At 44.7% G+C, this 13,680-nt stretch overlaps 1 protein-coding gene and 1 long non-coding RNA gene across 3 annotated transcripts in view; one reads left to right on the top strand and one right to left on the bottom strand.

Annotated features, from left to right (window-relative positions):
• CDH20 (cadherin 20) overlaps nt 1-1,185 on the top strand; it is a 116,691-nt gene extending 115,506 nt beyond the window's left edge. For both annotated transcript variants that reach the window (XM_040587217.1, XM_040587216.1), the window contains exon 12: nt 686-1,185. In XM_040587217.1, coding sequence (XP_040443151.1) covers nt 686-1,185 — 500 coding nt within the window. The remainder of the gene's footprint in view (nt 1-685) is intronic.
• A 4-nt stretch (nt 1,186-1,189) lies between these two features.
• LOC121085028 overlaps nt 1,190-13,680 on the bottom strand; it is a 52,969-nt gene continuing 40,478 nt past the window's right edge. Inside the window, exons 3-4 of the long non-coding RNA XR_005826929.1 lie at nt 4,839-4,871; nt 1,190-1,277 (exon numbers count right to left, since the gene is read on the bottom strand). This is a non-coding gene — a long non-coding RNA (uncharacterized LOC121085028). The remainder of the gene's footprint in view (nt 1,278-4,838; nt 4,872-13,680) is intronic.

The raw sequence follows: 13,680 nt of genomic DNA, 5'->3' as shown, positions 1-13,680 counted from the left end.
CCTTTGCTGAGTTCTAGCCCTGGAAATACAGTCACCAGGTGATGGCACATTTTCAACAGTAAAGGGCCCTGGTGCCTGTATGACCACTTCTCCCCATGTTAAGAAGCACAGAGATGAGGAGCACCAGCACTACAGGACAGCAGGAGGCTTACAGATAAACAAATACATGCTTTGGAGCAGACTAAGGGGCTAGCTCAGCATTTTGCTGTGTAGGCAGACATATCACGATGGTGCCTCAGCACCATCCATCTATGTCATGTGGAGTGCCCAGCCCAAGAGGCATCACCGAGGTCAGCTGCAACACTTGGCTACACAGCAGGAAAAAAAATAACTCTATGGAGCTTTGGGCTGCCGCAGATGAACTGTTACTGATACCTGCCTGGCTAGCTAAAGGTAACTCAGGTATTACTACAGTGCATTGCAAGCACATGATAGACATGTTCTAAGTGTCACCAAGAGTTAAGAATTAAAGTGAGAAAAGGGACAGATTAGCAGGACCTCAAGCTGCTAATTCTGACTAGGGGGTGGGGGATTTCTACACCTCTCCACTTGCAAACACCACAGCTCTTTAAATCCAAGGGGCTGGCCGGGCTCACCAAACGGGAAACAGGGGGGCAGAGAGTCTGAAGCCCTTGCAAGGTCTGCCCCCTCACTGATGGCCCCATGTCTCGGTTGCCTCCTGCAGTGCTCGTGCTCCTCATCCTCTCTATGCGCCGCCAGCGGAAGCAGCCGTACATCATTGATGAGGAGGAGAACATCCATGAGAACATCGTCAGGTACGATGATGAAGGCGGTGGGGAGGAGGACACGGAGGCCTTCGATATCGCTGCCATGTGGAACCCGCGGGAGGCCCAGCTGGTGGTGAAAAACCGGCAAGACATGCTCCCTGAAATAGAGAGCCTCTCCCGATACGTGCCTCAGGCGTGCGTCATGGACAACAACGTCCACAACTACGTGCTCGCCAAGCTGTACGAAGCTGACATGGACTTGTGGGCACCTCCCTTTGACTCCCTTCAGACGTACATGTTTGAAGGGAACGGCTCGGTGGCGGAGTCACTCAGCTCCCTACAGTCAGTGACGACAGACTCAGACCAGAGCTACGACTACCTGACGGACTGGGGGCCGCGCTTCAAAAAGCTGGCCGAGATGTATGGTGCCACGGACAGCAGCGGGGCTCTGTGGTAACAGACGAGGAATGGCAGAGGGGTTTCCATGCGAAACGGTGTCCAGTTAGGTCCATTCTCATCAGATGCTTCCATGGACATGGGTGAGGCCTCCTAAAACATAGCAATACGGTGCTTGGATGAGAATGGGAAGAAGGGTGCGAATGAAGGTCTCTCTGGATCAGCTTTACTCAGTTAAATTAAGTCACGTTTTTGAAACCGTGAGAAGCAGAAGGAAGGAAGTTTTTTTCCTCGTTTTTACAGCAAAATTGCAAAGCTCGAAGCCTGGAATATAATGACGTTACTCTCTCTCCCCCTTTCTCTCCCCTTGTACACGGCAGCTTACTGAGCTCTATACATCTGGGTTCAAAGATCTGTAAACTCTAACTGTAATCTCCAACTCACTGAAAAACTGCCACCACAGAAAAGTTGTTCCTCACCAGTTATTTTTCCCCCATTAAAAAGGAGGAAAAAAAATTGCTTGCTAACAAGAGGGGGGAAAAAAATCCCACAAAGCAGAAAATTGAAACTGGAATCTCAGACGGCTCTTTGTAAACTAAAACTCCTCTCTCTGTTGCTAACGGAGTCCTTTTTTAATCCTTTAGAAACAAGGCTGAGGTTTTTTTCCACCTGGATGAGGGTTGGGGAAGAGGCTTTGAATTTCTGCTGTAGTTTAACGGCTGATCTGTGAGTCATTGGTGTTAACACTAATCCATCTTCTATCAAGTTTGTGTAAATTTATTCTAGGCTCTTTAAAACCATGACTCTGCTAAACTGCTCAGAACAAAACCAGAAAGTCTGCCTCTTTTGCACTGTAGATGTCTCTTCCATGTGCCAAATGTGAAGATTAGATTCTACCAACGAAAGCCAAATAAATTTTAAAAAAAAGAAAAAGCTATATTTGGTAACTACATGGGTTAGATGGGCTTTCCTAATCTGTGTGAGGTCAATCCAAGGGATGTTTACATACTGTAGATAACCTACTTGAACAAATGCAGTATTATAGACCAATAAATGGATGTAAGAAAATTACATGTATAAGTTTTGTATATTTGTTAATTTTGGTAATAAATATGATGTACTGCATACAGTACAGTACCTTAGCACCTCTTTTAATAAAAGTTAAACAGAAGGAAAAGTCTGATGGCAATTTATTGACTACTTTGCACACAGCAGTTAGTGCTTATCCATGGCTTTACATGCCTCGAGCATCACGAAAAAATGGTTCAGCAGCAGCGTGTCAAGGAGACAAGCCTTCAGTTTGCAGGTTCCAGCAGGTTGCTTCTTTTATTGTTGTTTGCTTGGACATTATCCTTAGCCACGAATCAGGCCAAGTGCAGCCCATAAGACTGGTCACTTTTTTATTCCAGTTGTGCTGAAGTTGAAAGCAAGTCTTGGATGATTTTTTTAAAACATTGTAGCTGGGGCATTGAGAAGCTTGGTAACCAGTTACACAGCAGACATGGCAGACTGCATCACGCAATACCCTTTTATGGTCATTCTGACTCTGCAATGAAAGTTTTGAGCCTGGATCTTATCTTGTTTGCATGTGTAAATGGGAAGGGCCAGGGAAATTACATCAGTTTCATGGAAGATGGTGAGAGACTTCTGAAAGCAGAACAGTCTGAAATGGCATTTGCAGGTTTCTTTCTAGCTAAGGAATTTCTCCATCTCGAATTGCCCAGAAAATAGATGTGCAGACATAACCACCCAGTTACCACAGTTTTACCACATGCATATTGTGCTCAGTTTCTGTTGCGGATGCACACAGAACACTGCTGTCTCTACTTTGCCTAACCTTAGGCTGCACCAAATTAAGACAGAGGCCTTGCTTCCAGAGACTCATACAAAGTCACGCACCCTTGGAGAGCCAAGCAGTCAGCAAGGAAAAAAATTTTAGTGACTTCTCAAACATTTGCCCATCTGATGTGATGAAAATCTGTGCCTCCACAGGCATAATATGCCATAGCTTCTGTTTATCACCTGAACCTGCCTTACACCATTGCAGAAAAAGCACTGAAAATTATGGGATAATGACTCTTTTACTCATCCCATACCACTAACCCTCACATATCATATTGATTTTATAACACTAGACAAAGAACTGCAGCCACCATGATCAAGGAAGTGGTGTATGGGACACAAAACTGCTGTTGAGAGGCTGCTGAGAGTTTCCTCACCCCCCAATGCAACAGGAATCACAGAACATAGGACAGGAAGGAAGACAGAGAGGACATCTACTCCACCATTTCTTGTCTGAATTAACCATCAGGTTTATATATTTTAAGCAGATGCCTGTTTATTCTTGAAATCCCCAACAGTTATGGCTCTGTAATTTTTCTAGGCAATCTTCCACTGCATCGATACATTCAGTGCCGAAAGCCTTCCCCGGGAAGTGTAAGGCAAGTATCCCTTGCTGCCATACAAGGCTACTGTCTGTAGAGCTATGGTTTGGTATTTTCAGACCATTACTGGTTCTTCCCTTAGTCACAACCTACAGTAACAAAAAGCCTTTGGGTAGTTCTTCATGTCCTGATACCACAATGGTTTACTTCTCCCATTGTAGGCAGAGGGGGAGGAAGGGGGGGAGAAATGCAGTCCAGCATCATATTGCCTTCAACCTGAAGGTCACTACAGCATTTACTGAAGGTTTTTCCGTGATAAGCTGCTCCAAGGTCTGGTTTTACTCCACAGAAGCTTCCAGCGGTGGCCTCTGCAAGACAGGCTATGCAGCAGCTGCGACCAGCTTCCTAGGTTGTGATCTCCAGGTGAGGAAGAACCATCAGCACTTTTGTTAGGTGCTTGCACTCATGCCACAGAGGAGCCTGCAGGGAGAGCAGGCTCCGAGCCACCTTCCTAAGCTGCATGTCACTGTTAGGCTGCCTGATTATCCTCAGGTTTGCCTCAGCTTGTGAGCACAGTCAATAGCTGTGCAGGTTGATGCTGTGGCACTTACCAGCTGGTGTTTAGTAGGCACTTGGCAGCCTGGCTTTTTTTTTTTTTTCTGTTTTATGGAACAGGTGACAGTGTTTTTGCAGCCTGTGAAATCTCTGTGCAAACAACCAACACTTGCATCTATCACCCTCCCACAAACAAAACTGAAGAGTGCTCTGTTTTACTGATGAGATACAAAAAGATCCACTTGTGGATACATCAGGGCTCAGCAGGCACGGCCCAGAGTAGAACAGGGGAGAAGACTCTAAACCCAAAGGAAATGTGTGGTGCCACAGGCTGGCAGTGAAACAAACATGCTGATCACGCAGGTCCCCAGTCTCCTGCCCTGGGGCTCCTCAAGGTCAGGCCTGGCATCATGCATGAACGTTTGCAGCACTACATAAAACCTGCTAGTGGTTTACAGCCAGGGAGCTCAGCCTGGCGTGGTGGAGGGACTGGGCTTCGCCACACCAGCAGACAGCTCCAGGTGACAGCCCCAGTCCTGTGTGGGACCCACAGTCTACCCCCTGCCCTGGCGTAATGGCAGGAACGTCAAAGGGCCAGGACAAGATCCCGTATGCCTCCCCCTCCCCCCCCCCCATAACTAGTGTCCCCAGTCCCCCTGTGCACCAAGGCCAGTCTGAGTGCATAGAGCTTTTATCACTAGTCATTTCATTTTGTTCCTCTGATGACATTTTTTTCCACAGCTGCCAGTTCTCAGGAAAAAACAAAACAACTTACCATCCAGGAACAGTCCCCTGGTCTCAGCTGTGGCTGAAAATAAATGGTACAGAGGGAAAAATAACAGAGGGTGTAAGTCATTTTACTAATTCCAGACACTTAAAGATTGAGCATATGGCCTAAGCAACTCATCTAAGCTCTCTGTCTAACTAACAGAGCTAGACAAAGAGTGATCCATTCCGCTTGTCCTGGCCATCTGTATGATGCTATGGCCCTCTGGAGGTGCTTCGCTCCCAGTTAACGGCCTGGCCTCTGGGGATTTATCCCTGCGGTTTGGAGTCTGACCCTGGGCATGACATTCTTAAGCCCTCTGCTCTACATTTGGTTTTATGAGTGACCACAGGCAAACGCTACAGTCTCTGACATTTTCCTTTTCCCTTCCTACCACCCATCTCTGTCTTGTCTAGGTAGATTGCATGACCTGCCAGCTCTTATACTGCACTGGTCAGCACATCGAGGCTCTGAGTTGCCGTATTCTTTAAGCTGTCTGTCAAGCGACCAGATCTCTTCAGAGCAAAATGCAGAAGTCAAGAATGCATAAGAAGAGTTAACATGATTATTTCTGGCATAAAGTTTCCTGCAACACTGTATCTCATTTGCTGCTGCATTGCACATTTATCCAGCTTTATTAGGTCCCTCTTGATTTTGTCATTTCTCCTCCAGCTTTTATTGCTCTTAATCATTTTATGCCACCATCGTATTTGCTGCCTACAATCCCCTTTTAGATCGTTCATCAAGACCAATAGTGACACAGATCCTTGGGGGACCCAAAAGTTATATTTGGTCACCTTGAAATATGATTTACTAGCCTGTGCCTGGGTTTTGCTTGGTGCAACTGTCATATAGCACAAACTAGAACCTGCTTCACTGTCTGCTGCCTGACCACAGCTCCCAGGAACCATCAAACTGGAGGGACAGGCGGGTCCCAGAGGTCTACCCTACATATGCACCACATCTTACCTGTCCCAGCCATGAGCAAGAGAAATGAGGCATGTAAAGAGGCACAAATGGTGCCTGATAGACTTAAGAAAATTTCTGACCTGTATAAAATCACAGTTGAGGAGATTAATTTGCTTCTGCCTTTGTGCTGCCATGGTCTTATTACTAAGGTGCTGTCAGATGTGATCACTTTGGTTTATGCTAGCTTAACTACCAGTTAGACCAAACCCAGGAGAGGCTGCTGCTCCCCAAGAGAGATGATGGGTTCAATAACAAGAGAGGATGGCCTGTGAGGAAATCCATACTGTTGCAAGCTAAATATGTTGCTGCTCTCCCTCTTTCTGTCTGTCAGGATGTGAGGCAGCCCATTGCACCCTGCTCAAGAAATCAGCCTTAATGTATTCTCTTCACATGCAGCTGGTGTAAACAGGGAGTGGGTCTGTCTGAGACATCCTAATTTATGCCTGCTGAGATCTGTGGCACCCAGAAGAGGAGGAGCTGCCTTTCACTCAGTAGGGCCCTGTCTCTCTTAGGGCAATGCATATGCCATTAGAGTGCTCTGAGACAGACACAGCTACAGAACAGCTGTATCACCCAAGGGATTTGTTCTCATGCATAGAGGTCACTGATTTGCCTCTCTTTTGGACTGTAATGTAGTAATAATCTGTATCAGTGCATCCTCTCTAAGCAGGCAGAGGAAAATAGGCAGCGAACCTGACATGGAGTCAGAGCTATGATCCAAGGAAAGCAATAGGGGCTGAGGAGTATCACTGCCAAACCAAGGTTTAGGGAGAGATCTTCAGTTTTGCTTTCCTATATCAACCTTCTAAAGATCCTGCCCCCCACTGACATGCAAGATATTTTACTATTGGCCTTAGAGGTGGTAAATCAGGCCACCTGCATCACTGGCTTTGAGCAGAAGCAGCAGTGCAATGCTGCATTTCCCAAGAGACATTAGGGTAATATGGTGGAAGAGATGGAAGAGAGTCACTTTACAATTACTTTTAAAAACCATGTGATTTTTTTAAGAGCTGATATAGAAGACAGTACACTGTCTGAATACCATTTTCAGACCTCATTTGTAATTAAGCTTACCATTAAAGAATGGTCTTCTTGGGTGATACGAATTTTCAAACTAGCATCTTATTATAGGCCAGTCCCACATTGACTGATTCTGCAATTTTTTTCTCAAAGGTGCATGAGCTGTAATATTTAATACTAGAGGCAGAAGTGCTTGCCATGCCATATAACACCAAAAAAAAAAAAAAAAAAGGACAGCATCTGTCATAATGTGGGGTTAGATTTTGTTCCTGGTTTGTGGGAAGGGTGAATATTCCCAGACTCATCATAAGACTTGGGAAGTTGAAACCCTATTTATAGGTTTATTATTTCTGGGCAGTCAACCTGCCAAGAAAATCTGGGTAAGACAGAGTACAATACGATCCTACTCAGCACCAGAGTACCACAATGGGTACCAAATAGGAGATTTTGCCTTTTCCACCATGTCTAGAAAAAGAAAAATCTGGAAAATGTCATTTGGATTCTGTTTGGAGAGTGCAGAGAACCTGGAGCAGTGTGGAGTGCTCTGTTCCTCCCAGCACAGCTGAACGTTCTTGGGCTCCCTGACACCAGTCCTTCAGCACACCCCTCCCATGGGGGAAGGACAAAGGAAGGGAAAGAGAGATCCTTTTGAAACCAGTACTGAAGATAACCCATGGCCAAGGGAACCTGTCCTCCCTCTTGCTCTCACTCTTCTTGCTTCCACTCTTAAAGGTACAGGAGAACCTCTCTGCACCTCTTATTCCCCTTTACAATGGGAAGAGAGTTCAGTGCCATGATCATTGCAGAGCATCAGAGCGACTGCTCATCCCCAGTGGGTCTCTGAGTGCCCCAAATTGCCTTAACCTGGTCATCATTCAAATCAGTTACGAGGGAGTAATTAGGAAACACAAGAATCTCCTTTTCCCTTCAGGTGTAGGGGTATTTGCCCCTGGATAGCCTGGGATGTAGTTCAGAAGAGGAGAATTTTTACAGCTTCACACCTTCATGTTGCCTTCCTGAGGCATAACACGTATCCCTGCAAACTTAGAGAAGTGTTCCCAAGCTCAGAGGAGAAAAGCTGCTCTTCTCCTAAGCAGTAGTGCTATCACAGGGTGGGTTGTTTAGGCTTATTTGTTTTTCTTTTTACATGGATGCTTCCTGGAGCATTCAAGGAGAGACAACCTGTCTGGAAAGGACATATCTTTTTGAAAGACCTCAACCAAATATTCTGTAAGATCATAGGTATCATGGATGGAAAAGGTAGAAAACAGTGTCTTTTTAATGGTAAGAGAAACTTACCATTAAAACACACTCCCCAGCCTGCATATGACATCTTTCAACCTTGGAGCATCTCTCTGATTTAGAAAACTGTTTACTTTCAGCTTGGAGCCACATTTTCAACAAGAAAATTAAATATTTGATGTACATACTTCCAACAGCCTCTATCTTCCGCCTACTGACCATGGTCTTACTTTTACGATGTCCACTGCAAGTAAAGAAAAACATGCATGTTCTGCCTATAGACTCTGTGCTCTTGTCCTGAGATGATTGCAAAGTGTCTTGCAAGCCTCAGTTAAGTAAGGCAGTCCTATCTGATATGGAATAGTCATGGGGTTTTTTACAGACAAATAAAAGCAAGCACAGTTTAAAAAATTTACAAACATTTCAGAGGAAATTAATGTAGAAATGGTAACCTGTCCCAACAGTCTGTTGATCAAAGCAGATTTCCTCTTATGACTTCATAACTTATGCCTATGGCATAGGGGGCAGGTGGGCTGTAGAACTTTGAGCTATAGCTCAGGTGCAAAGTTACTTTTTACTGATAATATAAACATGTCTATGGGTTAAAAGAGAAATATAGTCCCAGAACAGAAAATTATCTCTGCTACTAATCCAAGAAAACTTCATTTCATGATTCCTGCTTATTTGAAACTCTCAATTACCATTCAGCCAGCTGTCCAACCACTAAAGAAATGAAAAGTCCATGTTGCATTTACCACTCAAAACAGATGAGTAGGATAAAAATGTATGAAAGCACTTATTAAATCTTATCATCCAGAGTTTACCGTAAAGTTTTTTCCTGAATTGTTAGTGAACAACCACAACAGAAATTATGTGTAATTTGTAGAAATTAGAGATGATGTTAGCTTTTTAGAAACATTACTCGCAGTGAGAACTCTAAACTGACCATTTTATAAGATACTGACAACACAAGCAACACCAAAGCACTACAAGACTTGCAGTCTGGTTTTGACTCTGATGTTGATGCTATATGTATGATGAATTTTCACAGTCTTTCTGTGCAGTGGCTTTCCACCTGGCATACCACAGGGATAACAATCTTTGCTACTCACTCTAAAGTAGCATAACGATGTGAAGAGTTTTAGTATTTATTTAAGCAGACTGCTAGAGCATTTTAGGGCCCCAGGCACATGCTAGATAGGATATAGAGCTGCACATTTCTTCTAAAAAATCACATATCCTTCTAGCTCTGGGAGAAGAAGAAAAGAAGGGTGACTCAGAAGTAGCAGATGTTGGTAAGATCTCTTAACGCACTACTGGAAGGCACTCAGAGACTGTAGTGATGCAGGTTCCCTTAAAGCCTATCTAGAATAGACTTTGAGCAAAATGCTGTAGCAAGCCAGATTCTAATCTATTCCCCTTTTCTCACATTATCAGCTGCAGTCACAATATTTTCCTTCTTTGTCAGACCTCCTTTCCAAAACCATCAAAGCACACGGTAAATATGAATTACTGAAGCAGCACAGCATCCCTGGTGTGTATGGTGATTATTATTGGTAGCCCCTAGAGAGTAGGATATGCTAATACTATTGCTAAAGACAATCAGCAGAGTGTCCTGGTGCAGCCCAGCAGGATTTGAGACCAATAATACAGCAGATCACATTTTCCCAGGAAAAATGTAGAACAGATCTAAAAATTAAATGTCTAAGCTTTTTCTACAGAGGCAGAGGAGGATTCCCCAGCAAGAAACCTATATTACCTTAGACACCCTTCTAAGGAGTAGAGTTGGCCACTAGAGGAATGTTTCTTTCTACCCAGGCCATCAGCTGCTGGCCACACAGGTGCTCACATGGGCCAGAGGTGCCCAGGGGACCCCTGAGGGCACCCTGACTTCTGACTGCACATCTCTGGCAGGGATGAAGAGAGGTTTCACTGAGACATTACTGCAAGAGACTCTAGTGAAAAGTAAAATCTCAGAGGAACCGAAATTGCCAGGTTGGGTCCCCATAGTGCAGCACATGCTGCTTCACAAGGGTACACAGCCCAGGAAGGACGTGAGACCTGCCACTGCCAGTGGATATACCTGCCGTCAGCAACAGTTACCACCACTCTGCTGCTCAAACTGATATGTGGCAAAAACAAAAACAACGTTGGCCAGTCTCTCTTTTAAATAAAAGATGTTTGTACAGAAGACAAGATGGAAGAACACTGGTCTTGTACACAGTTGTGGCAAAGAGTTTTTTCAGACCCATAATAAGTCACTTATTCTATTAGTATCTCTGATATCCCTGTCCACAAAACAGAGGTAATGGTCTCCTCCACCTTAGCTACTCTGCCTGTAAGGCCAGGGGAACATCTCTCACCTTGTGTGTGGATAATGGCTACTGCAATGTATCAGAATTATAACAAGGAAAATTACGCTATTTAGCTACCTTTGCTGTAGCATCCTCCCTGCCAGCCTCTGCCTGCAACTCATTGCCCTGTCTCTGCAAGTAAATACTGTGGTAGCGTTTAAAAGCAAAACACAGCTGTAGTGAAATATCCGGTCAGCTTGCAGCCATTAAACAAACAGAATGCCAGCTCTTTCCTTTTGTTTAAAATATCATTACTGGGAACAAGTCATCTCTCTCACTGCCTTTGTGCTTCGGTGCACACGTTAGGCTTTTAAACCTGACCTAGTTTTGGCTGGAAAGTTTCACAGAGAAAGGCTATGGACAGCTTCACCACACACATTATTTTTCCTGCTAGTCAATATGTTATAAAAGCTGGAGTGTCTCTTTTTGCTGGAAATGAGGCGAGGGATCAGGAGCTGCAGTATGGTTGGGCTCTAACAAACCTTCTTGCAAGCCAACTGCACCATTGCACGTGTCGGCCTCCAGCCTCTTCTCATTCCTTTTGACTTTCCTGATGCTCCACGTAGCTAATGAAATCCACTCTGACCCTACAATGGCTCCAACGGGCACCACTCTGAAAACAGCAAAAGCTTTGCTTTCCTTGCAACAAGCAACCAGGGTTGACACACTGCAGCAGTGTTTCTGGTGACATTTTTAAGGTGTTTAGATGAGCTGACTTTGTAACTGAAGTCTTGTGGCTGGAAGCTACTGCCTTCAGGGCTCATTTGTTTGTTTTAACCGTGCTCAGGATTTCCCACAGTGCTGAGCTGCTTCCAGCATGACTGAGAAAGGGGTCACGTTGCACAGAGCATGGGCAAGACAGAGTTCACAGTGAATAATAACCACTGTGAATTCACGATAGCCCTGGCAAAGGGTAATTAAATCCCGAGGCTTGTGCTGGGAGCAGTGGGCTCCATCTAGAAACACTAACATTAGAGGGGGTCAAAATCCATCTGATTGTGAACCAAAAACCCATAGAGGTTGCACGTATCCCAGACCGTCATGAGGTGCAACCAGCCTCCCCCTGTTGCTTCGTGCAGGCCCATGGGTGGGTCAGTCAAGTATGAGGCTGCACCGCTGAACGTGCGGGTGGGCTCGTGTTAAGGGGCAGTGCACCTCACACGAAAAGGGAGGGTGTAGTGTCTCGGGGCTGGGGGGGTGCTGATCCAAGCCCAGCAGGAAGCAGGAGGGAAGCTGCTGCGTGCTCCTGAGATCTGGGGCACACTGGACAGAAAGCACTATTTAAAAGGGCTGGGAATCAGAGGAGAGAAGCTGGAGTTATTCAGCTGTGCGGATGTTCAGTTTATCCCTGCAAAGAGCACATTCAGAACATGAGGACAGGACAACAATAATAAGAAAGCATTGATCCTACTTCACATCCTTTTAGCTGAAGAGGAAAAGGGGCAGACAGTGAAGTAAGGACCATGTTAGAAATGCCTGAACAAAGATCTGAGGATGAACAGAAAGCGACGGCTGCAGCAACTCCTTCATGTTGGAATTTCTGATGCGGATGAGGAGGTTACAGAGTCATGCAAAGCCATGGGCCGAGAGAAAAAAGGCCCCCTTTTCTTATACCCGTGCTTGCTAATTTGAACATTTCCAGCCCTTCTCTGCTAAGTGTTCAATAAGGCAGCTAAAAGTTGCACAACAACAACAACAACAACAACAAAAAATCATTGTTTTACATTTTTAGTGTCATTATTAGCAAGTATCCAGCTGAAGGGTAAATCATACTGGAATTAGGAGACATGGAGGACAGTTAATGTTGCTATAGCCCTGTGCTTACTTTTGCAGGGGTGAACAGTTATATTAGTTACAAGCATTCATTAAAAGAAAAATCAGCTATCCCCAAATTATTTAAACATTCTTTGCTTAGTTTTAATATGTTTTTCTTTTAAGAAAAAAAATTGCATTTTGTTTTCAACAGTTTGCCACTAACACTGGCGACTTTGAGGCTAATACCGCAAAACCTTGCCTCTCTAAATAACTGAAAAGCTGAGCTACATTTTTAGGGGGCTGTTTTTTTTAATGAAAACACACAAATTGCTTGAATTTTGTGAAGAAATCCCCAAAGACAGCAACACTGACCAGGATTCCTGGAGTCAGGTTTTTATTATAAAAGAAGGGATTGATTTTCTTAGTATCTCATACATAAAGTAAATCCCTTGACAGGAGGGAAAGGCACATGGAAACAGAAATAAGACAGGCGGACAGGCCCATCGCCCACTTTGTGGTGCTGATCCGTCCTGAGAGGCAATGGGTTTCAGGGGCACAGTGCCAGGAAGCCCAGGCTGAGTCAGCATCACGTCCAGACGGCTGCATGACATCACACCCCACTGCACTAACAGGACACAGAAAGAAATAAAGCATTGCTTGTTGGACCAGTGTTCTGACATCCAGCCTTCATGACAACATGTCCTGAGGTGTAATGTCGTATATGCCATAATGAGACACATTTCATCTGGGACTTCTAATTGTTCTGCAAGTGAGTGAAGTCTCCAGGACATAGGACAGACCTATGTGAATAACCTCCTGAAAGATGCATCAAACAGGAGGCACTCCAGCAGCTATAAACATCTTCGTCACACAGCACTGAGACTTGCATGGGATTACATAGGGTCTATAACTTCATTGCCTGGCACCAGCTCCTTATTGGCAACTACATCTGTGCTAGAGTGGCACAGAGGTATTTATGGGATGCAGTCCATGCTAATATTACCTACAGTGTCCTTGCTTTCCTGTCTGTGTCTGAAGTCTGCAAAGCCTTTCTGCAAAATGTATTAACATCCTCCCCACCTTAGTATGGTATAGCTTATTTCTCTGCTTGTTTCATTTCATGAACTTACAGGCTGCCTTTAAAAAGCAGCCAACAAATGCTCAAGCAATAGAAGAGAGAAAAGAAAAAAAAAAAAAAAAAAAAGAAAAGAAAAAAAAATCCTGAGGGAGGAAACAGATTTCAATTTCCAGTTTCCAAGAGGCTAATATAAAAAGCTAAGGAGTGGGAGGGAAGCATTTGAAAATGTCATTTTTTTAAATGCCCTGGCAGTCTCTTCCCAGCAGCAACAGTGGGACTGGGTGATACATTTGTAGGTGAATTGGTGGGAAAAAAAAAGAAAAACAAAAGTCCTAGGTGACTAGTTTCCCCAGCACTCCAATCGCAGAACCCTCTGCAGCCCTGGCTTCAGCGGAGCAGCAACAGTGCGCTTGCTTCCTGAGGGTCCTGCCAA

The sequence above is a fragment of the Falco naumanni genome, chromosome 3 (genome assembly GCF_017639655.2).
Source record: "Falco naumanni isolate bFalNau1 chromosome 3, bFalNau1.pat, whole genome shotgun sequence".
Lineage (NCBI taxonomy): Eukaryota > Metazoa > Chordata > Aves > Falconiformes > Falconidae > Falco > Falco naumanni.
The sequence above is the reverse complement of the archived record's forward strand: the minus strand, read 5'-3'. Positions and strand labels throughout refer to the sequence as shown.